Genomic DNA, 26,798 nt, shown 5'->3' on the forward strand with positions numbered 1-26,798 from the left:
CTTATGGTTAATTCAGGAAAGTGGAATTAATTAACTATCTTGGCACTTGGTCTTGATTCTACTGCTAACATGTGTTATAAAACATATAAACATCATGGAAGTGTTGTTCTATTTGTCATGCTGTGTAACAAATTGGGGACAGTACTACTGAAGAGGAAGCCAACATCTTTCCTCACATACGCTCTGCCGTAAGTAATCATCTCCTCCAGTAGGGATCTGAGGGAACAGCATTCCTGCTATTATTCATCTTCCAGTTACACATGAACAAGAAGTACAGAAATAAAACTCCAGTTGTGATGCATCTGCCTTTCCTAAGTAGCCAGTGCACGTAACTTGCTCAGTTTGATTCTGGAATCTCAGACTCAGCCAGAAGCCAGCTCAGCCTCCCCAGGGTCACTCATCCGGCAACCTTTTGCCAGGTTCTCTGCACTCGTATCTTCGCCTAGCTTTTTTTATGGGGCTTGTGTGTCTTTTGATCTTCCTTCATGATAAAACCAGGTAACCTAATTAAAAAAAAAAAAAAGAAAGAAGAAAAGAAACAGAAAAGCCAATTTAGCATTTGTAACAACAATCTCATTGGAATTTCTCTGGAAGTCTTGTAGTCTGGTCTTGCAGAGGCAAACTCCTCAGGTTGAGACCTTCTTAATGTTCTGACCCAAACATTTGCATAAAAATGGGCAGGTTTATCTCTTTTTTTTCTCCTAGCATCGGGGATTTTTTTAAAGTATTTCACACATCAATTTGCACTTACTATTGAGATGGTTGGTTGTCCTGATGGAAGGGCAGAGGTCCCGGCTGACCTGAGTGTCCATCCCCTCAAAGTAAAAGTAAGGTCATGGCTGCTCAAAATTAGGCAACTGCTGTGTTTTCAGGGGCAAAACTTTATAAAGACACCAGACTAAATGGTTGTCCCAAGACAGATATGTCCCTTTGCTTTTGAAATGTCCCCAAAGTTCAGGTTGTTTTTTCCTCTGGTCCTAGAGCTCTGTAAGCAGCAGTAGCATATGTATTTCAAACATCAGTCACTGCTGAAAGACAATGAACAAAGGGCCATGCAAAAGGGAGGAAAGAACTCAGAGGCAAATTCTCTCAGGTCACATGCCAGGTGAGATGACACTAGTTCAGGCTGTTCACTTGTCCAAACGAGACCCTACTGCCATCTGCCCACATATTTCTATCTTTCCGGTGGTGTTGCCACAGCAAGTCCTTCATTCTTTAGAAAAAAAAAGAAAGAAAAAAAAGTCCACCTGAACTATTGTATGTGTATTGATTTGGTTGATTTGCTGCCTGTGTAACTCAGAGCATCATTAATCTGATACAGTGAGCGCCCTTTGAAAAGCTTTGACTAAGTACAATATCAAGTGTCACCCTGGGCTTTAGAGTACAAAAAGTACAGATAGCACAAACAAAAGGGCCATATTCACCCTGATTTAACTCTTCCAACCTTCCTAACAATTGCCATAAGGTGGTTATTCTGAAGCTGAATCAGAGGAAAATTTGAACCAGAATAGAAATGGGAGAAAGTGGCTTGGATAAAGATGTTTTCTTGATTTCTTAAGCATGTTGCTTGATTGATACTGCTGAAAATTATGCTGATGATTTGAAACACTCACGTTACTGTTTTTCAGATGTTGGAATTGTCTGGTTTCTAGATTACAATATGCTTAGCAAAGGTGCTAATCACTTCCTCCACATAAACAAGATTAAATTCTCTTCGGAAAATGAATACGCAGGTTGCCTCTGACAAGTACTTGTGAACTGCTTCATAACAGTTGGGTAACAGTATAAACTCCTGAGAATGAGTATATTCAGAGTAAGTAGCAGCAGGCATTTACTTTCACAAGAAGAAAACTTTCAAACTCAAATCCAAATTTTGTTCTAGTCCAAATTCCTTCCCCCTGCCTGTACTCCGCTTCATACTTCTGTTGCTATGTCAGCTGTCATCCTTTCTGTTTCCATGCTCTTCTTCCCTTAATCACAACCTGAATATCACCACTGGTGTCAGCTGCTGCCTTCTCCAACCTTGGCCTTAGGAAGACTTGTCAAAAACCACAGCACAGGGTGCTGCTGTACAGGCTGCAGCCCACCAGCCAAGTGCTTTGGAGTGTGCTCTGCAATTCCAGATGGGATTTTCAGTGCTGTATATATTCCCCCTGTCCCTACAACCCACACATCTAGAAGAGGTGGGATATTTCATTAGGCCGGCTGAAAAAGAGAAGATGCTGTTCCAGTGCAATAGGGCTGTTGTAAGCCTGAAGCAAAACAAAACTTAGCACCCTGTCCAGCTTTCCTGCCCTTGATCACCCCTGATATTACTCATCCCCAGAGGCTGAGTCTAAACTTTATGTCATGCCTATGGCAGACAGAAACAGTTTTACTGAAGATAAATATTATTTGGATTCTCAGTAATTCTGGTGTCCCTTAAAAGAAACTTTGCAAGACAATTCAATGACTTGACTTTTGTTCTACCAATAAATTCCTTTTTATGTTAAAAAAGGTATTTTGATCTCAGTGACAGAGGTAGGGCCAGATCCTGCCTAGTTTTTAAGCACACAGGGTGGTGCGTGGCCAGGGTACACTTGAGCTTTCATGTTTTTTCACAGCAATGGGCAAAACATGGTCTAGAAACTTTAAATAAAGAAGGGGAAACCGAAGCAGTTGTTTTCAGTTTTTAAACCAGTTCCAGTACTAGTTGAAATCAACCTATGTACCAGGAAATTGGCTGAGACCAGAATGTTTTTTGGTGGTGCTATTCCTCTGGCTTAGCACTGCAATAATGTAAAAAAGAAAAAAAATATTTACTAAAGAAAATACCCCTGGTGTTGTTGGTGACTCAGGTAGAGTACCTATGACCAGAAAACAACTTCTCTGTCACTGAACTATTGTTTCTCACTGATGTTAAGAAAACAACCTGGAGATTAGCCATTGATAAATGGTTTGTATTTCCTCAAAGGTAAGTTTTATGCTGCAATGCAGACAATTGAGCCGATGTCAGATTGTCAGTAACGCGTGACAATAGTTTCCTGTAACAAATAGGCCTTGTTCCAGTGTGCACATTCCAGTATGCATTAATCCTTGTACTACTTTGTGTTTAAAATATCAAAGGCAGACATGATTGGAAAAACAGCAAAGATATCATCTCAGCAGTAAGTATATAAGGGTGCAGAATTCTTAGAAAACAGCTGTCCCAGTCCTTCTCAGCATGTAAGAGATATTGGATCTTGGCACCCTAAAAAGGAGGATAAAGTAACTCATGTGCTGACAAAATGGGGGAACTGAGGGTTTAATCCCTGCTGTTGCAGTGAAGAAAGTGGAAGCAGCAGATTACTCCTGCAAGGAGATATATTCCCTCCTTCCCCTCTGCTCTCACCCCAAAATAGTCACCATTTATCTATTTTGCTGGCCTTTTACTGTGGAAGAACTGGATAGCTGGCTGCACAGGGGATGCAGCAATTGTCTGCATGGACAACAAGCACTCCATGTCCCTTCCAGCACAGACATCTAGGCAGCAGGATCCTTGCTAGCCCAGTTTATGAAACAGGGGAACCCATTTCATGCCTTGGTTCTGTGTGACCCCACAGAATAAATGCAGAGAAGCCTCTGAAGAATCCTAGAACACAAAACCTAAAGAGCAGCAAATCAATAAAAGGAGAAAGCACAAAAGAACAAATTTTTTCATGCACCTACACTGAGATCATCCATTTCAGGATGAAAAATAATTTTGTGCACTTCCTTAATGAGATAACAATCCCTCAATTTATAAAAGGAAGCCTGCTTAAATGGTAGCAGAGCCTAGTTCAACACCTTAGATGTCATTTAACACTTTATGTTTTTGTTTCAGTGCCTTTTAAAGCATAACTCAAATATGAGTCCCTGATATTTGTTCTTAGAACTAATTATTCCTGTATTTGCTTGAATAGGAGCCAGGAGTGAACTACAGACATGAGTGTCAGAAAAAAATACGACTGAAGGTACATATACACTGTTTGTTCACTATTCCATATGTACTTTAAATTGCCTGGGTGGGGGAAAGTGTTCTCTCACATTTGCATTTAGCTCACACATTTTCATTCACTTAATTCAAACAGGGTTTGTTAGTCAGTATTCTTTGCTGCCTTTTAGGTTCCTATTTGCTGCCATTTTACACAGCATACTGTCTGGTCTCAGTTGTGTATGAGTCAGCCCAGTTATAAGGAGGTAGGTGGAGAGTCTGTATTTGGGCCAGCTGAGAGTGATTGTTGTTACCCAGTTAGTTTTAGCTAGAAACAGATTATTAGGGTGCACACAGGGGTGGGGGGGACACATCTCATAAATGTGGTTGTGTCAATTCTAGAGGGTGCATTTTTCTCAGTGTTGGGCCAAAAAAAGAATGGTTTCACCACTGTGTTCTGATTCTTAGATGCTTAGGTGAGAAGAAAATCACATTGCTGATTTACAAATAGAGATACTCAAGTCCTTTACACTGAACAAGTAGAGGTTTTTTTAACTCTAGATCAAATTCCAATTATTTTACTTTCAAAAACACATCTCTTAAAATGTGATTTATTTCCTAAAGAAGAACATACTGTGAGAACTTGCAAAAAGGGTGGATACCTGAATTACATAGCACCCAATTAATCTACACACTTTACTGGTACAAGCACCAGTTTAGACGAGATGCTCCAGGTCAGGCTTACTGACATTTCTGCCCACTTTGTGCTAGTCATGGAAGAATACAAATGAATCTCACATGTGGGATAGAGCAAGCTTCAGCAGATTAACTTAAGTCCCAGCTGTACAAGGTAACCACTGCCAAGAAGTCTAGGGAATGCCATCAGGGTTCACTAGTTGGTCCACTTTGACAGTAGGATATACTTAAACTTAATACAAGGGTTTGTTTGGAAGGGAACAGGGCAAAGTAGCCAGAGTGCTGTAAATTCATGCCTTAGCTTACTTTTCTCTAATCTTCCCATGTCAGACACACTGATGAAAGATGAGATTTTAAACTGATTGCACTGAGCAAATCCAAAAAGTTGTCTAATCACTGAAATCCACAGTCCAAACCAGACTTCCTGACTTAGCTTAGCTGATATAGTCAGTATAAGTGGCTGCAGATTAATTTGGTCTAGCTTAAATGAATCATCCAAAAAACTCCACTACACTGAAATCCTGTAGTATCTGTTTTCTCAGACAGCATGACTCAGCCATGACCTATCTGCTGGATGCTGGCTTTGCCTCAGGTGGAGGCTTGGAATAAAGGTGGCCTGAACCATCAGTCCTGACAACCCTGCCTTCTGTCAGGAGCTCATGGAAGTACCACAAAAACTACGCTTTCCTTAAGGCAAATTACCACTTCCCTTGGAATTTTCAGAAGTTCGTAAGTACTTATGGAAACAATAATACTTACATTGTGTCTGTATTGTACTTCTTCTTTTGATCACTAGAGCATTGAAAAAGCTGTGTTGTTATGCACAGCACAGTAAACACAGTGCAAAACGAAATTTGACCAGCATCACTGTAACAAAGAATCACTTCAAAGTTTACATCTTTCCTGTGCAGGTGAAGAGTTCATGTTTTAGCTATACAGCTTTCCTGAGGGAGGAAGATAAATCTAACACAAAAGATACCATTAAATCACAATTACCTTTTCTGTGTTTGTTTGTTTGGGTTTTTTTCTGTTGATCCCGTCTCTTCAGTCATAAAAAGTTTGGAATAAGGAAAATGCGTTGTGTTGTTTCTAGAATTAGTCCAGTAATGTACTTGCCGTCTAGCTGAGAGTCCATTATATAGTTTCTTCATGAAATTAAGGCCTCTAAGAACATTCATATTGTATTAAATAAGGACTTGGTCACCGTGCACGTGCTAGTTTCTCAAAAGTTTGATCCCGTTCATGTATTAAAAAGGCCTGAGCATGTCTCCCCTCAGACATGCTACCTCCGTGGTGTTTCAAAGTGAAACATATGTTTTGTTTAAAGAAAAAAATCCTGTGGGCTCATCAGTTTTGTCTACTCTGCCAAAGTTTGCCAGTACTTCAACTATCCTCATACAGGGTTTGTTGGGCTTTGCCATTACATTAATTTAACAATTTTGGTTTAAAAGTTCCTTTTGCTTAAGTATAGATTTTTTAAGGCAGATTATTTCACTGACGCCCTCCACTAAGAAAATCCACAAACACTATCACTGGCACTATTTGAAGACAATGGCAAAGTTGGCTTCTGGATAAATCAAGGAGGTGAGTGACGGCCTCTTTAACATTCGTGAATGTCCAGGCTCCAGCTGTGTGTCTCAGAGGAAGGTGGACAGAAGCTCTGCAGAAGCTTGTGCTGGAGGATGGCATTCCCACACCTTCTCCACCTCCCACTGCTCTTCCCCTCCCTCTGCCAGAAGATACCTCCTCCTGAGACTGACAAGAAGGTAGATAATCTATATTTTAAATGAGATAAAGAAGAAATAGTGGATCAGGCATAGAAACAAACCACTCTTCTTATACAATTTTAATAATGCTGCCAGACTGGTGTGAACTATTCCTTTTAAAGTCCTAAGAGAGCTAACAAGAGATTAAGCAATGAAGATAGTACTTTGGTAGCTGCTGAACATGACAGAATTTGAAGAAATCACAGAATATTCTGAGTTGGAATGGATCCACAAGGATCACTGAGTCCAACTCTTAAGTGAATGGTCCATATGGGGATCAAACCTATAACTTTGGTGTTATTAGCACCATGCTCTGACCAACTGAGCTAATCTTATGAGAGAGGGAGAGGAGGAGGTCAGATGAAAGAAGTAGGACAAATTAATCTCCGTGTTAGATACATTAATTTTAACAGAAAATAATTGAGTTCAATATGATTAAGCCAAGACATAAATAACTGCTCAGACACTGAAGTGGGGACAGTGGGTAGGTGTCAGAGGTCATAAAATTAAATTTAATATGAGAATCAATGACAAATAAGACCAAAGAAAAGCACTCTCAAAAGTCAGGAGTTCTTTTCACTTCATCCTTCCAATACCTAAAGGTAGCTTACAAGAAGGCTGGAGAGAGACTTTTCACAAGGGCATGCAGTGATAGGACAAGAGGGAATGGCATTAAGCTGAAGGAGGGTAGGTTTAGATTAGATATTAGGGAGAAATTCTTTACTGAGGGTGAGGCACTGGAACAGGTTACCCAGAGAGGTTGTGGACTTCCTATCCCTAGAGATGTTGAAGGCCAGGTTGGATGGGGCTCTGATTAACCTGGTCTAGTGGAAGGTGTCCCTGCCTATGGCAGAGCGGTTGGAACAAGATGAACTTTAAGGTCCCTTCCAACCTGAACTATGCAGTAATTCTACACAAAAAGCAAACAGAAGAAATATGAGACAATACCAATTTCTTTTTAGTTATGGATATCCCCAAGACACACAGAACGTTGTTGAGGAATCAGGTATAGGAGCTATATAAACATCAGTTTCCTTAGGTTTTCTATAGGTTTCTTGATTGTTTTGAAAGAGGTGGCTTTTGAAACAACAGCAATTAACTTCAGATTTAGACCCCTTCTCATAGCACCTTGTAATTTCAATATGTTGTAGCTAGTAAAACTGATTAAAAAGCTATTTTGTAGATATTTTTGATGGAGAAAGACTGGTCTTATTCTATATATTCTAGATACACATCAGTAGCCCTTGACAAATTACTGTCATTTAGCTGTAGAAGCACTAATTCTCAAAGAACCAGAAAGCAACAAATACATATTCTTTTTTTAAAAAAGCGACCTAGTGAAAATTTTAGTCATTCTTTCTTCAGTAGCAGTTTGATTTAAACTATTACTACATTTTGCAATATGAAACACAAAGAGAAACCTGATGCTAAGAACATTTCAGCAAGTGCCTTGCAATAGAAAACTGTAGCTTCTTAATAAAACTATGAAGGTGCAGATAACAAAATAGAGAAATAAAATATCTAATTTCAGCATGTGAAAAGATAACTGTGGTTCCCATGATATCCTGTGCTTCCATGTAGGAAGCCTGTTGCTTAATACAATATCATCTGAAAAGAAGACAAATGACAGAAAAATATTTATTATTAAGACCTCCAAACAACTACAGCAATGCCACTTCTGGTTCCTGCTTTGTAACTCTCCTTATAGCAAATGCTAACTCTTCTGTAAAGATCAATCTTCATTTTAAACAAAAGCAAAATATTCCTAAATATCTGTATCTGCTTTATAATAATAATAATTCAAACCTGGTCAAATACAAACAAATAGACAAGAAGAAAATCCAGTGACAAGGGATACTTTAATCTGTGGCAGCCTTTTCTGAAAAAAGTAATGATAAATCACTCTTTATATGAGAAAGTGCTGGACATTTGTACCCCTACACATTGAATTTGGCAAAAATGGAGGTTCCAGCCATTTGTGCAATCTCATTCCAGAATAATCATTCCAGTGTAATGGTCTCGGGTGCTTCAGTTACTTTCTGATTGTATTTCCTTTTTTCCCCTCCTCCTTTCCAAGAATGGAAGAGAATGCTGGAATTTCCTAGGAATTAGTTCTTCTCTTACATTTCCTCACAACATTCCTGTAGTATTACGGCCCATAGTGAGACTGCTCTACACTCAAAACTTCACAAAACTAATTACCCTTCTTGAATTACTAAATTGGACCAACTGTTAAAGACAGTCTTGAGAACTGCAGAGAAAGAGTTAGACTGACACAAAAAATAATAACATTTTAAGGCTTTTTCCTCTCAGAGGAAAATAGCCAAGCTTTTATATCAGCCTTACTCTTGTAGTGAGAATAATGATAGTTCTCTTGTAATTTGTTTTTTATATCCTGCCAATGTCCAGTCCTGTTGTCTCAGCCAAGGTAGGTGAGACACTGTTGTCATCAACAAATTGGTTGCAACAGGTTCTAAACCTGTTCTTGCTCAAAGAAGCTTCAGAAAATGCTTTAGACTGCATCCTTTGGTTCCCTTGAAGTAATTTTTCTCTAGTTAGCCTTTAGGTCAGAAATTAACTGCTGCTACCTCTCTTTGTTATCCAAAGTAGGACTTGGCCTATTTTTCAATGTGCCTTTATGAACCAACAGTCTTCTGTCCTTACACTGCTACACAACTAGTCAAGGAGAGAGAAATATTACCTAACTCGAATGGGGGGGTGGGGGCATGTGTGTTATCTGAATTTGCTTGTGAAAGAACTGAACAGCTTTTGATAGCTACGGGGAGGTATGTTGTAAACTCTCTGTAATGAATACTTGTAGACATGAATGTTTGTGCATACCTTCAGTATAAGAACAAGTTGAAGCCTGCACCATTTATATTGTCTTACTTTTCAGAATTGCACCTCTCAGACTCTTCTGGAGAAGATTTTATATGATCACTGCATAAATCGGTAGAGTTCACACACAAGCATTATGCGACTTTTCTTCATGGAAGCTGGAGATGATCTATACATCATATACAATTTACATATAATTTATTCTCAATTGTAAAAGCATTTAATAATAGGTTTGATTTGAAAGAGAATTCATCTGTGACATCCGTTTATTGTAAATTATATTTGAAATAAGAGAGGATTTGGTACTTCAGATAATACTACTGCCTTCTTCAGGAAGAAAAGCAATCTCTCTCACAGAGAACTGCAAGCCAGCCTGACACTACAATATTTATATCTGCAGTAAATGTACTAATAGAACTGCCATGAGTTACAAGGCTGAGAACAAGAGTCAAGTCATGTTTATCCAAGAATGTAATGATACATACAATAACTTCTCTGTCCTATACCTTTACCTTTTTACTTATGAAAAATTAAATTCCTGTTATTTGTGGAAGTGAATATAAAAGCCTAACTTAATGAATCAACCCTCCCAGCAAATCTGTATGAGAAGTCTCAACTGGTGAGAAGCCCCTGCTGTATCTCTAAGGTGTGTACATGGTGGTTTCGGTTTGGGGGGAGCAAGAGTCTTCTTTAAGCTCCCAAGTCAAAGGAAGACATAGAAAAGATCCCTTTTATTCCTGTACTTTTCAGACTCCAGTAAAAAGTTAAATGGCAAGCACAATGTTTTTTAAAGGCCTACCATCAGGTTCACTATAAGACTCCAGTTTTAATAATGCACTCAGAATGAAGGAAGTAAAATTTCAGACAGTATCTTTTATGAGACCAGCTGACACTGCTGGCAGTAGACCAACTTTGAAGCACATCAGCCCTCCTTAAGTCTGTTATGCAAGCAGAACCTTTTCCACATTATACAGTCTTACAGCTATTTTGGGTGGTAATTTACCTGTGTTAATCAGTTACACAGTTTATCCAAATATGTGACACTCATGAAAACAAACTGTAGGCAAACACAGTTCATCCACATTGGACAGGGATTTACAGCTCAAGATGTAGTGCTTGTGGAAAGGGCTTTGGAGTGCTTAAAAACTTCAATATATAGCATCTATACTGTGGCATATCCAGAACTCAATGTCTCCATCACAGTTGGCACTAGTGCCCAATAATTCTGTAAAACCTACTGAATCACCAAAACCACTTCCTGCAGCACTTTCTGTAAATCATTTATCCAAGTACTGACCACGCCCAGCCCTGCTGAGCTGTATGAAATCATAGCCTAAGGTTGTGTGACTACAAGCACAAACAGCTTACATCTGTCATTTCAGGCCAGTTAGTTGCCCTCTTCAGAAAAGAGCCTTCCTTTCAAGTCTGTCATAAGATGTGGTCTTTTAGGAAGGGTTACTTTCCTGTAGTAAAATAATCTGAGTATATTCAAATATCAGCATGTCTACTTTTTCATATTCTGGTTAATTATGAAAATACTGCCCGTGCTGCAGAACGCTGGTTGAATTTGATGGTAGCTTCCAGTTCTGATCACTAGTTGTCTTGTAAGTATTATTAAAATGGGTAAGAATACACAATCTAAAAATGATAAATGATACCACTGTGGGATCATTTTATGAACAAACATAGCTTTCTGCAGTTATTCAGAGCCTTTGACAACATTTAATGCAGCAAATTTTTTCAAGTCTGAGTGTTTAAATTCAGATGCCTAAATAAAAAATAGGCAAAGGTTTAGCAGGCTGACTGTATGTACTCATGATCACATTTCCAGAAGTGTTAGACTTACAGCTCTTACTGATTTTACTCAACATCTCTGACAATCACAGCAGGAGATCTGAAAGTTATGGACTATATTTGTACCTGGGGGAAAAAAAAAAGTAGTAAGTTTACACAGATGCAGGCTTCTGTCGGGGCATATCCTGATCTCTGCCTACAGCCTGAATAACTATGCAATATGCAGGACTGCTGTGCAAGTATTCTTGCCCTGCAGCCATGAACAAGAAGCAGCGCAGTTGCTGTGGCAGCCCATGTGATATTGTAACAGGGCAGCTGCTGTAGCTCCCCGCAGTTATGGAAGCATGTCGCATACACGACATGTTCTCTGACCTGTTTCACCTTGAAATATGCCATGCAGTAATTCCGGGTGGGCTTGCACTGACCTAGGTCTCCACCAAAGTCACAAGGTGGATATTCCACATGCAAGCTCCCAGTGTCCCATTTCTCATGTGGTAACAAAGTTATGCTGAATCCTAGGCATACAATAGGTATATATATATATATAAATAAGTCTTGGTGCATAATTTCAGGGGTTTTTAGCTGGTCACACTAAAAATTTGGTGTTATTTGGTTGTAATAAGTCTGTATGGTTTGTGTTATAAAAAAAAGGTATTTTCTTTCCTGTTTCTCCTTGCACTTATGCTGGGCAAGACCTCTAGCCCAGTGCATCTGCATATGAAATGAAAGAAAATTTATAACAATAAGATCTTGCTACACTTAAAAAGGATGTATCACTCCCCCACCCCTCGGTAAATTATTTTGCTAGAGGCTACATCATTCTCTCTGAGTAGTATGTTGGGAGTTGACAGAGGCGTGAATAATTCACCGCGTATGAAGCCTCCCTGAGCTGAGCTGCAGCATGTTGGGCCAGCCTTTGATGCAGACTGGTTGGGCAGGTTCCTGGGCGCCCCGGGAACCGGTCTGATGGGTCTGTTATGCCAACAAATTCTGGTATGATTCCATGCTCTCCAGAATGCAGAAACCTGCCCAGCCAGTTAAATGAAAGGCATATTAGGTTATCCATTGCACATTGTATATATCTTAGGTGCAGCAGATCTCCTCTCGGCATTCTCTAGTGTGGTCCACAGTGGCTTCCTCATCTTACTTACACTTGAGGTTTATAGCTGGAGGGGAAGTCAATAGTAAATATTTATCACCCCGATCAAGAACAGAACTTTTCACAATTCAAACAGAAGGGTGAGTTTTGAAAATCTTTCTTTAAAATTAATTTAAGATAACCTTAAGCAAAAAATTTCTCTGATGCTTGAAGTGGTATAATGGCTATCTCCTTAATGTGTCTGAGTACTGCCCGTCTCAATGGTGTTTGTTGACAGGATTTTTGTGATTGCAGCTTTTTGACCCTTCTGTGTGCAGCTCAACATCATCTCCTCTGCAAGAGTATTTACTGGAGAGACAGTTCAATGAACCTAGCATGGGAGTGAGAGATAGAAACTCCACTGCCAATGACTTAGTATTTTGAGCAAGTCATTTAAGTATTGCCTGTTGATCTTCTCTTTTATACAGTGTTTTTATAATCCCTGTCTCACAACAGCACTGCTGTGACAAGGCATAGTGCCATTACAGTAAGATGTGCAGTTATTAATTCTTGCCAGACTAACTTTTTTAATTGTTCAATTTTATAAAGTAAATTAATTAAGTCTAGATTTACATATTCAGAATTAGCTTCATAGTAAGACAGGAAATGTACATTGTTACCGCTTGCCTTCTACATATTTATTAGAAATTTACCTGTTTGGAATGAGTAATGGTGGTGGCAATGGTAATAAAAAGCAGTCCTAATCATAAAGAGTAGGCTGACCTGAAAGTTCTACCTGTATCTGTGACTGAATCCATTCACAGGTTCTGTGTCAAATAAGAAAAATTAAACAGTGTGAAAACAAAAGCTGTGGAATCTGGTAACTGATTAACTACTGGAGCACAGAGGCACTTGCTGAGCTGAATAGAAAGGAATGAAGACAGGTTTTGTCATGCCTGTTAGGACAAAATAACTCTTTAACTTAAGTAAATGTGAATCTTCTCACCATCTGTGTAGCTACATTTTTTAAAACCTTCACATAACTACTTCCGTCTCCCGGGAAATCTTAATTTTGTCTATCTTTACAGGAAACAATCACCATTCTCTTTGATGATGTGAAAAAAAAAATATTCAGAATCAGTGGATATAAACCATTAGATACAAATATATCTATACAGGATTATGTAAGACTTTATGGTAGGCACACAATAGGAAGCTTTAATTATAAAGGTGTTTACTTGCCAGCTGTTTCCAGGTTGATGTTAAAATGAATATTATTCATTTGTAGAGTGCCAAGAAAAAGGCCTCCTGAGTACTTAAAAAAAAAAAATCAATGAATTGAAATTACCTTCTAATTAGCAGTATTGTATCTATGTGTGGGTAAACAGAAAAAAAGCATAGGGAAAGTTTTGTATTCTCACAGAAGGTAATAACATTTATCAAGAAAAAAGTTTAATTTTCTTATCAGCTCTGTTGATTCTGCTATCAAATATGTAAGGAAAAATTATAAGGAATAAACCGTTTTCCAAAGAAAAAATTATAGCTGGTTGAACTGTATGGTTTGCACAGGAAGTCTCTGTAGAGACTATAAAATGCTACAACAGAGCTTTGATTTCTAAAGCTTTAGGATTTTTACACAGCACATTTTTAAAATTCAAACTAAATAAACCACTTTTTCAAAATACTGCTTGCCACCCTCTCTCTCTCTCCTATTTATGTGTTCTGTTTTATTCAGGTTTTCCTCAGCTGCTTTTTTTTAGGGGGCTGGAAGAGCAGGGGCCATTGTTTGGGGACTTTTTTTTTCCTCTCAAATGGTAAGATATTATTTCCTATATGTTGTTTCAGTTTGCTTGTTTTCTGGCCCTGAATTTATGTCGTTCACTACAGTAAAAGGTAGGTGGCATGATTTTGTGCACAGATCTGTAAACTTTTACTTCAGCTGAGATAAACACGCATAACTACTCAAACTACTCATGCAACCCTGAGAAACATCAGTAGGAGCAAAACATTTCCGCATGCAGCTAACACAAATAGGTGCTGCTGCTTAGAGCCTGAAGACCAGCAACACTGGTCTGGGGTCCTGCAACAGCATCCCTCAGGTTGCTTTTTTTATTTCCCTCCATCAAGACTCTCTAAGAGACCTGAGAGTTTCAGTCGAATAAGCCCTGGCTTTTTCTGACTGCAGATGAGGAGCAGTGAAAGCACTTCAAAGAAGAGGGTTTCTTAAAGTGAACAGTGTTACTGGCATCAGGGAATTTGATCTTGGCTTGATTTCAAAAGTGGCTACGCAAGCAGCTTGAGAAGAATCAAATTCAACTAGTGGGGGTGGTGGAGTGGCTCCTCCCTATTTTTCCAGAGAAAGCAACTACCTGTGCCAGACAGCAGTGGTGTTCTCTGTGTGCCCTCCCAGCTGTAAGAAATCATGCCATTCAGAGGACTGTCACCTCCTACACTCCCAGTTTAAATCCCATTTAGGCAGCAGCTGAACTGTGCCACATGCTCTTATATGCTGCATCTGAAGTTGGTCTCCTTTGATGTCCTCATTGGCAACTGCAACATGAAGTTCGTTGAATGAATATGATTAGAGAGTTAAACATTATATTTATCCCTCAGTTACAGATCTGCAAGTCAAGGAGGTTATGAACACATTGGCTGTGTATGTGCAATCCATTCAATCTCATGAAAATAAATAAGGACCTGCTATTTTATATATATATATATATATATGTATGTGTATATACACATATAGGCAAAGAGTGAAATAGTTACCACTGTGCTTACAGCATATGAAATATTTAAATTGGACTTCCCATTTTAATTCAAAGCTGGTTTTAATCTTTCCATCTAAATTTAAAGTAATATAAGCAAAAAAAAGGGTAAGCCTTCTGCTAACCTCTTTTAGCCCTATTCTATTTAGCCTGCTGCTACCTGAATGGTTTGAAACACTGATGCAGCCTCTGCACTACACTTGAAAACAGGGGTGCACATGTGAGAATAAAGGGCGATTTTTTATGTTATCTGTGATGCAACGTTGCACTACTCTTACAATAGAAATTCAGTCATTAGTTGATTTGCTGGTAAATTGTCCGGTCATCAAGAAGAAAGGTATCACCACTAAGGCATACCTGAAAATCAACAGTTCCACATACTATTATAAGATTAAACATTTCAGACCAGACAGGTCTAAAATGGGCCAGGATAAAATTAGACTCCCTTTTTATCAGAGCTGCTCGTGGATAAGTATTCTGTCACCTAATTTAATGTGCCATGTTAAGGGTTATTTTGAAATCTGGACATGAGCCATGACACCACAGGAAGTGTTGTATCTGTTCAAGCTCAACAAAGGTGAAGCATTTTTCCCACAGTTTTATTGTCTAGGTGTGTGTTTACTCTTATGTGGTGAACGAGATGCAGTTCCAGTCAGACAAGTCAGCTTAAAACATCCAGTATAGATGAATGTGGAATATCAGACTCTTCAGTAATTTTCTAATATGTTCAATGAGCCAGGGATCTATTCAGTCGCCATGTGATTATGGAATACATGAAATCAAATAAATCTGGAAGGGAGATAAGAGTAAAGTTCAACCATTAGTCTTAATCCATTATCACTTACTGTTGAGTAGATAAGAACAACACTGTAGAAGTCAGTGGATTTATGTTGTTGTAAAGTTCAACATGAGAGAATATGAGAACAAACTGCTCACACAGTTTATTGGGAAATAAAAGGGATGACATAATTATTTTCCAGAGTACCTCCTATAAATAGAAAGAAAGGTACAGTTTATGGTAAAATATCTCATCAATCAGTAAGAGGGCTATTTTATTGCTACTTATCAGATCTATGTGTATATTTAAGACATCCGTTTCTCTTAACTCTAAGGAAATGATTACTTGCCTACATCGCAAACTTTTAGATTATAGAAGCTTGAAAAGTAGAATGAAAAGCTGTCAACAAGCATTATTTAGGAGGACTGGAGTGTCTATCAGAACCTATTATTTTAGTTCACCATATGTGTACTGATATGATAATGGATCAAACTTACAATATGAGCAATCTCCTGCTGAGCTCCTGAATATCGCATTTATTTTATCTTAGTTGAAAACTAAGTGGTTAAACAACTGTGAGGAAGAAGCAGAAAAGTTAACTACAAGATTTTTTCAAAATACTTCTGAATTCATGGTAAGTATTTGATGGGAAACCAAGAGTATTTTCAACAAAGGTTAACAACAGATTTGAAGTCTGCTCAATCGCAGGTCATCTTGGACTTCTGTCTGACAGTATTTCAAAATACTTCAAAATTGTTGAAACGGTATTTCAGATCCAGTCCTATTTACACTGTAGTTCCATATTTATGACACCTTCTGGAGATCTGAGTGATCTGAATACGTAACAAGAGTAAGATGGAACAGCTCCTAACAATTATTAAATACCTGAAAACATAACTTTTTAGATACTGCTATTTACAATCTAGAAAGTATGGGTTTGCAGCACTGGCCCTTGCAAACTGATCACCACTGTGTCTTCTAGTCATGCCACTAAGCTGTCTCTGTAGGTGTCCCTATACACATCCAAATGGTCCAGTGGAATCATGTGAAGGCAGAGCAGTAATAGTGAAAAGATGTATTTTGTTTCTATTTCACCACTAAGAACTACAAACTTAAAATCAAGGGGTTTATCTCATTGCAGACAGCAGGGTTGGTCCCAAGGAATGAAGGAACACTGATCCACAATTTGGGGGAAAAAATTGTGTTGCAAGAAGTCTCAAAAGTGACACCAAAGTTCATCTGCCTTATGCTATAATAATTATATGAGCCTACCTGTTTTCATACTCACATAAAACATCAAAATGTGCCCCAGGCTGTTCTGCTGTGCGCTAAAATGACAAACCATGGAAACCGTTCCGATCGAGAAGGCGAGGGGAAGCACTGCAAATGCATCTCAGTGTAAATCCCAGTAATCAGCAGATAAAAATCCTGGCTTGTCCCCTTGGCTTTCTTCTGGCAGCTCTCTGTGGAAACCTCAAGCACTGGGGCAGAGGAGGAGAGGGCTAGGACAATGCCTGATGACATTGATGGATGAACATGAGCCAGCAGTGTGCCCAGGTGGCCAGAAAGGCCAATGGCATCCTGGCTTGTACCAGAAATAGTCTGGCCATCTGGATCACCAGGCACTGGTGAGGCCACACCTCGAGTACTGTGTTCAGTTCTGGGCCAGTAAGAACATTGAGGTGCTGGAGCACGTCCACAGAAGGGTAACAGAGCTGGTGAAGGGTCTGGAGCACAAGTCTTGTGAGGAGTGGCTGAGGGAGCTGAGGTTGTTCAGCGTGGAGAAGAGGAGGCTCAGGGGTGACTTTATCCCTCTCTACAACTGCCTGAAAAGAAGGTGTAGCCAGGTGGGGGTCGGGCTCTTCTCCCAAGTAGCAAGTGACAGAATGAGAAGAAATGGCTTCAGGTTGTGGCAGCAGAAGTTTAGGTTACGACATCAGGAGGAATTTCTTCACAGAAAGTGTGATTACACATCGGAATGGACTGCCCAGGGAGGTGGTAAAGTCACTGTCCCTGGAACTGCGTAAGGAAAGACTGAACGTGGCACTTAGTGCCATGGTCTACTTGACATGGTGGTGCTGGGTCACAGGTTGGACTCGCAGATCTCCGAGATCTCTTCCACCCTAACCGATCCCGTGATCCTGCGTCACCGCTGGGACACGAACACCGCGCCTGCCGCACCCCGCCGGGCTGGGGGAGGGGAGGGCAGGCAGACCCTCACGCCCTGCTCTCTCGCGAGAGTAGCGCGGACGCATCGCGAGAGCTGCCCGCGCCCCTCCCCCCCCGGGCAGGGAAGGTGCTCGCTCCAGCTTTTCCTATTTTCCCGCCGCTCGCGGGCGGAGCCGCCGGAGCCAACCAGGTAACGGCGCGCGCGCCGCTCCCGCTCCGCCCGAGGGACAGGCGCGCCACAGCCCCGCCAGGCCCGGGCCCCCGCCGGGTGCGCTGCCGGCATTGCCCCGCCTGACCCAGGAAGGGGCGTGTTGGACATGCCCGACCCCTCCCCGGCCGTCCCGGCTGCTGGGCGTGACCCAAGCCTGGCGGGAAGCTCCCATGGCAGGATTTCCCAGAGCATCCCGGCGTGTCTCTCGAGTGAGTTTTCTGTGCGGTGTTCGCGCAGGAGGGAAAGGAGAATAAAGTTCACCGCCGGGAGGTAGAGGAGAGTTGAGTTTGTAGGAGCGGCCTGGTGCCCAGGGTTTCTGGTGGGGATCGGGGGCTCCGTGTGCTCCCCAGAATCCCGGAGAGGCGGCGTGTTCCCGGCGGAGAGGTGTAAACACGGATAAGCAGCCTCGGCGCGCTGTCGGTGCTGCGGCATTGCTGGAGGCAATCACTCGTGAAGCCCTGCAGAGCCCTACGGCGCCGGAGGGAGATGCTGTGTGGAAGAAGAGGGAAATGGACGTATTTAAGTGGTTCTATGAGAGCGTCAGTCGGCAGGATATCCGGGAGAGGGGTTGGCGTGGTGCTTCCAGCCCCCCTCAGGCAGCTTCCAGTCCTGTCCCTGCTTGCAAGTGTCTGTACATCCAGCTCAGGTGTTTGGTTTTATTTTCCCGAAGGACTGGAAAGCCCTTTCTTAGGACTGGAGAATAAGCCATCACTTTTACACCTGTGCATCTGCCCGGGCCTGTCAAAGGCTCGATCTAAACCGTTGTTAGGGTTCCTGTAGTTTAAGGCAGGTTGAACGCCTGTAGGAAGCAATGTATCGTTTTGGGATCTTGAAACAGGTTAAGCTTGGGAAAATTAGTTGCTTTTTTTTTCCTCTGTTTGTATTTAGTCGACGTACTAATCATTTGCAGAAACTCCGACCAAATTTTGTGCATTTTTTTTCCTCAAAGTCATACTGGGGGAAAAAACCAAAACCAAAACAAACACTAGGGACAGCATTTACTGTCTAGAGTCAGACGACTTATCCTAGGAAATGATTAATCTGACATACTCAAATCTAAAACAGTAAGTGAAAGCAGGTTTGTGGTTTTCACTGCCCTAGCGCTTGACAGAGGAAAAAGATTGAAATATCTGTTGTTGAAGGTGGAAAACCAAGAGTTTAAAAGACATTCCTAATGTCACTGGGCAATTGGTCCCACAAAGAAGCATTGTGAGATGGCTTAATGTGGCTGCACACAAAGTGGAGCATTTCAGCTGCAGAGGTGCAAGCAGATTGCTGTTACTTCCACTGAGGAATTGTAGTCATTGCTAATTTGAAAAGTTAATTTTATTTTCTATTAAGGACTTCTTTGAAGATAACATTTACTAGGTTGAAACCAAATACTGAAATAGGCTCTGAATTTTCTATGGACAGAGCATGTTAAAGCGTTACTTTGATGTCTAAGTATCCTTCTACTGTAGAAAATGTACAGTTCAAGTGTTTCTGTGTTATTGAGAATAATGTTTTGTTCCATTATTTTTGTTCCATTTTAAAGATAGCCAGACTGAAAAAAAAGTGACTTAAAACTGTGCACAGAGATATGAGAAAGGAGAGTGGAACCAAAGCCTCCAGGCCCTACACTTGGTTACTGACCACTGGACTGAACACTTTATCATGGTGAATCTAGGGGACCAGCTGAACCAGTAGCTGCACCCAGATATTCCAAGTTGCTTGAAGACTCTCAAGGAAGGAAATGCAGCTTCTTGGCTAATTGTAGACCTTGTATCTTTTGAACTACAACTCTAACTTGTGCCTCAAAAATTTGGGAGCAAATTGCTCCTTTTATTTGTGTATGTAGACATAGTGGTTTGCTTGCTCAGGCTGCTAATTTAGGAAGAGAACAAAAAACCCAAGATTTTTTTTTTTATTTCTTGTATTTTGTATTACAGAGTCATAGAGATAGCCATGTCCAGCTGGTAATGACACAGTGCCTGTTCAAAAGTGTTTGTTTAAAACTGACTGCGTAAAAATGGTGAAAACTTAGAATGGCCAGTTTTACACACAGGGAACTGAAGGATAAAAATTATAGGAGTGTTTCAGTATTGGACACCCAGTGCCGATAAAATTGAATCTTACCTTGGCTCGGATCCAGATTTGAGTACTGTGCTTCCCCTGAAGTTTACCTGAGGGCATCATCTTTGCTAAGAAACCCTTCAAAACAGATAGAATTGTGGGTAAGACTATCCTGAGCTGTGTAGGCAGTCAAGCTTTTAAGACAGAGCTATCTGACTTTGGTAGTTCTCCTCAAATATTAATGTTTTGGAGATTTATTAATTTTGCGATTACTCTCCGATTTTCTTTTCATCAGGGAGTGGGAATCATTTCACTGTAGAATTAGGAAGATTTCAAGGGGATGTGAGCTTTTCTTTGCAAAAGGATGTCATTTGAATCCATGTTTATGTAAAGGATGTATATACACAAATAAATCTGTGATAAAACTTTGACAAATGCTTTTGCTGGCAGCCAGATTTTGGCTCACGGATTTGGGTTACTTTTGGAAAACAGGAATTCTGTTTAACTGTATCTTTACATAGGAAAAGCATAAAGACTCCTAAGTATCTTAATCTAATTTTAACTTGATACCTTTTTAAGGGGAGGGAAACTGTTAGTTTGTAATTCTTTGCAGCAAAATACTTAGGATCATCAGGGCCTTCAGGGTGACTGTCAGTATAAAAGTATATAAGTATATATAATATATGTATCCTCAACAAGGATAGACAGTAAATTTTGTAGTTCATCTATGGCTACAAGTTATACTCTGATACATGCAAACATAAGTGTTGTCATTCTGTTGTTACAGGTATACACCTGTCTTCAGAAACAGCTTCATAACTATGTAATTTAAAATACAAAGTTTGAGAGTGAGCCAGTTCTGCAAATAAATCAAGGAAGCTGGGAGCAGAAAAAAGCAAGATGAATGCATCTGGAGGAAGCTGTGGGAGCCCTAGTTCTGCAGAACCTTCAGGAGATTTCTTCAAGGAATTGTGGTCCAAACTGAAAGAATGTCATGATAAAGAAGTACAAGGTAAATCGTTTAAGTTTGGGCTTGCCAGGTTAAAGTTTGGATTTGTCAATTGCCACCGGAAGACTTTGAACCTAAATACTTTGCGTGGAACTAAATAGATTTTTAGTGTCTTAAGTTATGCAGAAAGTTGATTGGATGATTACAGATGATCCTTACAGATTGACCACCTAAGCCTGGTATAACAGGATTAAGCTATCAACAAGTATAAATGATTTGCTAGGTCAGTGAAGAAAAAGTAACACAATATTACATGGAATTTGTGCTTGCTTAGAAAATATTTAAATGGTACTTTACCTTTAATGGATTATGATTCAAAGTTTCCAAACCATGTTATTCAATGAATTTTTTTTCTTCTTTCTTTGGCTTTAGTTACTTTAGATACATTAAAACGATTTGCATTGTTTATTTTCCCTAACTTGTGCGAAATACCACTGTAGATTAATGTTACTGAAATGAAAAGTATTCCTTCGCTTTGTAGTGTTCTAAATTTTCTCAGCAAAATTTATAATATTTTTATAAATGTTTATTCTTACTTTATATTTTGTGACGTGTGATAACAGTTTTACTACAGATTGACTGTTAGTGTCTGTTCATTCTTCAGTAGTTCAGGAAAGATGAATTATTGCACTATATGTGTTGCAATTGTAATATCGTTTTACAGGTGGTATTCATAAATTTTTTTGCTAGAAACTTTTCATAAGAAGTTAACGTTTTGTTCTGCTAATCTAAAGTCACATGTATAGATTCAATAGTTTGCAGCACTGGGCTGTGACACTTCGTGTTGTTAATTATTACAAACAAACAAAAAATCCCAACAACCAATCAAAAAAAAACATTTATCATTTTGATACCTGAAAGGAAAGATATACTAGAAAGTAGCATTTTGTTACACTAAAGAAAAGTATATGTTAACCATGTGAAATATAATTTTATGTTGTGTTACAAAACACACCAAAAATTTACTTTTTCTTAATGACTTTTTTTTTTTAATTGTTGATGGTTCTTTTCGGAGTGGGTGTGATATCAACCACAGGTAAATGCGGAAGTACTGTCAGGATGGGATCTGGCAATCCGTGGCATGTCTGAACAACAGAAACTGTACAAACAAAAAGCTCCCGTGTAGAAAGCTGTGCTAAGTGACCCTTTCTCTAGTTTCTTGGGATGTGCAGCACGTGATTTTAAAGTTTTGGTTTTCTTTATGCAAGCAAGATACTCTTTAGAATGCAGGCTGGGTGTGGCCAGGTAATTTTGCCACCAGGCAGTCTTTTTCATGCCTAGCCCTTTGTCAGTATGTCCTACACCGCACTGTGTTAGGTAAAATTAGGTCTTCCATGATAACATCAAAGACATGCCTGAAGGATAGTTAATTTTTTCAGAAGGTGGGGATCCTCTTATAGAAAATGGTACTGGAAGATATTTTAGAAACATCAAACACAGGCTTGCCTGGACTTTGCTTGTTCCTGAAGTCTATAAATAAGAATTAAAATTGACTCATGAGTTTCCAATCTAAATGTCAGCAAAAAATTATTTTAAAGGTGGTGGAAGATGGATTAAGGGAAAGTTAGTAGTTGGAGGAAAAATCTTTTGGTGTGTACAATGCATAGCATACTGAACACTGAAATGGTGGAATTCTTATTATTTGTTAACAATCCATGACAAGTAGAATTTATGACACAGGAACTTGAAATGGTTGGACATATTGTGTAAGTTATATCTATAGAATATAGACTAGAGAATACTTTAAACTCACACAGTTTGAAATGGATTTTATTGAATTTTGGTATTACTTTATTGTAAAGGGTGTGTTTTTCCATTGTTATCTAAAGAAAAATCAGGCTTCTTACTCTTTTAAAATGATGACTTGCAAAAAATTCCAAATTTTGGCCCTCTTCAGACAAAACAGCTATCATTTAGCTCAAATTCATTATGAGACAATTGGTAGGACACCTACAACCTAGTTTCCAAAGATGCTGGGCACGGTCAGTGTCAGTTGACTTTTCGTAGAGTTCAGAAGTGCTCAGCAGCTCAGAATAATGGTGATTATATTTGCTTTTATTTCCTATCTGTAGAATGTGTGGGATACTTGCACAGTGCTCACAAAATTGAAAGGAATTTACTAATGCTTTTTGTAAAGTTACTTATTTCTACAGGTGTTAATTCTTACCTCTGGCTTGAAATAATTATGTAGATACTTGGTGCATATGGATCTTATCAAGGTGGTTTCTGAGGATTAATTCAAGTCTAAAGCTCTGTACTAAAAAAATATATTTTATATATATATGTTTCGGCACAGAAGTGTAAGCAGAGTTTCATGTACAAGAAATAGCCTAGCTTTTTTTCAATTATTCCTTACCTCTGAAAAGCTGAAGATATCAATAGAGAAAAAACTGTAGTCAGAGATGCAGAGAAAACTATGAGGAAAGCAATCCAGTTGATAGATTGCTGTAGGAAAGGAAATAGCTGGAAGGTCCTCAAAAGTAAATAATTACAGAAAATGGAGCTGGAAGGGATTTTAGAAGGTCATCTAGTCCATCTGTATACCCTTAAGGTAGGATTATGTCTGTGTCATTGCTGACAGAAGCTTGTCCAACCTGTTTCAAGAAAACATTAGTGATAAAAATTCTGCAGTTTTCCCAGACACTGTCAGTTCTAGGAAAATGCATTTAATGCATTTGAAAATTCATCACAACAGAAATTGCCATAGCCATTAATGGAAATGTTACAGGTATGTAGTCTAATCAAGTAGCAAGGTTCATAAAATAGTGTTGTGTGTTTTATTAATCTGCTTAATGACAGTTTAAAGAAGATCTCCATCACCTTAATGGGGATAGTGTGCCTTTTACTAATGCTCATAGGAGCTTTAGGCAATGTAGATTTATATAGTCTGCAGCTTGTCTATTCCATAGAAATATTGTGTGAAAGATAAAATTGAATTGGGAAGTTACATAGTTCAATTCCACATAGATTTATATATTCACTAGAGTGTTAAATAAGGAAACCCAAAAAAGCAAAGCTCCTCAAATGAGTATGCTTAAAAACTCGCAGTGCCCTGGAAAAGCAAAAGGAAGCGATTATACCCGATGTAGTAATTCAATGCTCTTGGATAAATGTAACAGACTGGTTTCCTGCCTTCTCATTGCAGTCATTGAACTAAGAAAAAATGCAACCTTTAAGTAACTAGTTTAGTTCCTCCTGAATTCAGGTGAGAGGGGAGATAGTGTTACCTGTAGCACAGTAGTGGGCCTTTTGAGCCCTGCCTCTTCAATTGGTGGCTCAGGTTGCCAAAGTTACAATCCTAAATACTTGCTGAACAGACTACCTGTTCATACAGGAGATGCATTGTTGTGCAGCTTCATTCCTTCCGACGGGTGTGGAGCAGCATTAAAGCTTTATAGGGGTTCTAATTGCAGATGCCTAATTGACTTGATGAATAGCAACTACTTAAAAAAATAAACCCTCTTTCTGTGCTGATCTGCATGATAGAACATAACATCTCACAGGTGCTGAACACTTGGAGATAAAAGAAATCTTGCTGTATTTCCTAACTATTTTTTTAAATGGTCTTTCTGCATTTTTATCTCGTTGTCTCACTGGCATCTTGAAGCAAGCATGGGGTCACTGAGGCTGTGGCTGGCCTGATGTTGTAAGTGGCCTGAAGAGTGAACCTTCTCAAGCAAATTGTTTCCCCTTTGTTCCCAGTTGAGTGTGGTAGGGGAGAAAAAAAAAAAGTCTGTTAGCTGCCTTAACATACATTTTCTATAGTAGTATCAACTCTGTGTTTTGGCTTAAATTCAGACTTGTTGAAAGTTTTCTTAAAAGTGTTCTGGTTTCATAAGTTTATCCTATTATCCAAAATTCATAATGCTTTTGCAAGAGAGCTTACAAGACACCTAAAGTTCAACTTGAAGTTGGTAGCAGCCTTTCATAGTTAGAAGAAAATAATGGCACTAGGAAAAAATTATGTTGTTTTCTGATGTCACACAAAAATTTCTGTTGGATTTGTATTTAAGAAAATGTTCTATCATTGTGGTCTGATTATTTGACCATTTATTTGAATAGGAATGGCCAGCTTGTGTGTGGGTAATCACATAGCACTGCATCCAGCTTGTTAAGCTGTGCTGTACTTGGAGCACCTTTCTCTTCCTGCCCCTGTGCACATACAAATGCACCCAAAGCCTTGCAAGCAGATTGGTTGGACAGTGTTCTGTCCCCTGGGCTGTCAGGAGGCCACTTCTGCTGAGAACATTAGTTGTATTTGCAGACCGTTTTACTTCTGCACAGAATACATGTTTAGGAGTGTGGGAGTCTTACTGGGAGAAAGACCACAGATGAAATATCATTCCTCAATTCACCTTAAGATCTTCCAAAGAAGCTTTGGCTGAGAGAGTCTGGTACTTCATCTCCAATGGAGTGTGTTGTCCTTTTGTGCTTTAAAGCCTTGGATCACATATTTTTAGTGTTTCCTTTCTGCATATACACTGTAATGCATTTCACAGTTCAGTGGTTGGGTGCTTCATTTCCAGTGTAGTATTATGCATTTATGTGCACACAGAACATAATTTATGCTACTTAGGTGGACATAGTCAATGAAAATATATTGATGGTGCTGCCTATTCATGTGTGGTTTTTTTACATAAGTGTTTTATACCTGTTTAAGTGGGAATCTGAGTGTTTGTTTAAGTCCCTCTTTCCTAGAGATTATAATAACTATATTTGTTTCCAAGATCCTGTAGAACATACTTGAAAAGTCCAGAATGAACCAATAACTTAGTTGGTTAGAGCACAGTCCTGATCATGCCAAGGTTGTGGGTTTGATCCCCATAGGGGCCATTCACTTACGAGTTGGACTCGATGATACTTTTGGGTCCCTTCCAACTCAGAATATTCTGTGATTTCTATGATCTTCTCTCCAGATTAGTGACATTTTTTTTGTCTCTTTGCAGATGTCATTGGCAAAAGGAAAGTTAATTTATTGTTTCACTAATTTTTTAAAATCAGAATTCTGTAACATGCATTTTTTTCTTTCTACTTTTCAGGCTTACAGCTGAAAATATCTAAGTTAAAAAAGGAAAGATGCTTGTAAGTACTCATCCCAATGATCTAATTTATTAAAGGAGAGTCAGGCTGCCATTAATGAGCTGTAATTTTTGTAAGATCAATTCAGATTTCATGGAATCTTCCTTCAGTTGTGTACAAAACTCTGCTCACTTTAGTAATTCAACTGAAGTCATCTGAAGATGTACGTAACTGTTTATAGGGTATGTAACCTGAACACTGCGTTTGCCTTCTTTGCAAAAGTGACTCCTACAGTATTCTTATCTATAGTATTTCTAGGATGCCAGTCAAGATGTTGGCATTGCTAATACAAAAGACAATTAAGGAGACATTTTAAAATTGAGGTCAAATCTGTAAAGTGAAGTAAGGGACAAGACAAGAAGCCAACTTTATTTAGATTTTTTCTTTTTGGCTACATTTGCTTTTAATATCAGGTATTGTGCATCAACTCAGCTTTCAGTCATTCAGTAAAGATTCTGCTAATAGTCTTGCTAATTTTCACTCAATTCTTATATTTTAAGACATATCCAACTTCTTTTGCAGTCATTATATGCTACTTATTTTTAGTTCTGTTCATTAGAAGCAATTTGGGAAAAACCTGAATTACAAGATTTACCTTACAGTAGAATTATAATATGTATTTACAGCAT

At 39.1% G+C, this 26,798-nt stretch overlaps 1 protein-coding gene across 5 annotated transcripts in view; it reads left to right on the top strand.

Moving 5' to 3' along the window:
* Positions 1 to 11,876: 11,876 nt before the first annotated feature.
* Positions 11,877 to 26,798, top strand: part of RBBP8 (RB binding protein 8, endonuclease) — a 43,950-nt gene continuing 29,028 nt past the window's right edge. Inside the window, exons 1-4 of one of the 5 annotated variants that reach the window (XM_051775017.1) lie at positions 11,877 to 12,264; positions 13,949 to 13,996; positions 20,869 to 21,093; positions 26,130 to 26,172. In XM_051775017.1, the coding sequence (XP_051630977.1) occupies positions 20,982 to 21,093; positions 26,130 to 26,172 (155 nt within the window). In that variant the 5' untranslated portion in view covers positions 11,877 to 12,264; positions 13,949 to 13,996; positions 20,869 to 20,981. Of the gene's footprint in view, positions 12,265 to 13,843; positions 13,997 to 15,838; positions 18,009 to 18,036; positions 18,239 to 20,868; positions 21,094 to 26,129; positions 26,173 to 26,798 lie in introns of those variants that run through there. The other 4 variants (XM_051775026.1, XM_051775008.1, XM_051774997.1 and 1 more) reach the window with 4 other exon arrangements.

This window comes from Manacus candei, unplaced genomic scaffold, assembly GCF_025592945.1.
Source record: "Manacus candei isolate 608988 ecotype Guabito, Panama unplaced genomic scaffold, ASM2559294v1 h1tg000008l, whole genome shotgun sequence".
Classification (NCBI taxonomy): domain Eukaryota; kingdom Metazoa; phylum Chordata; class Aves; order Passeriformes; family Pipridae; genus Manacus; species Manacus candei.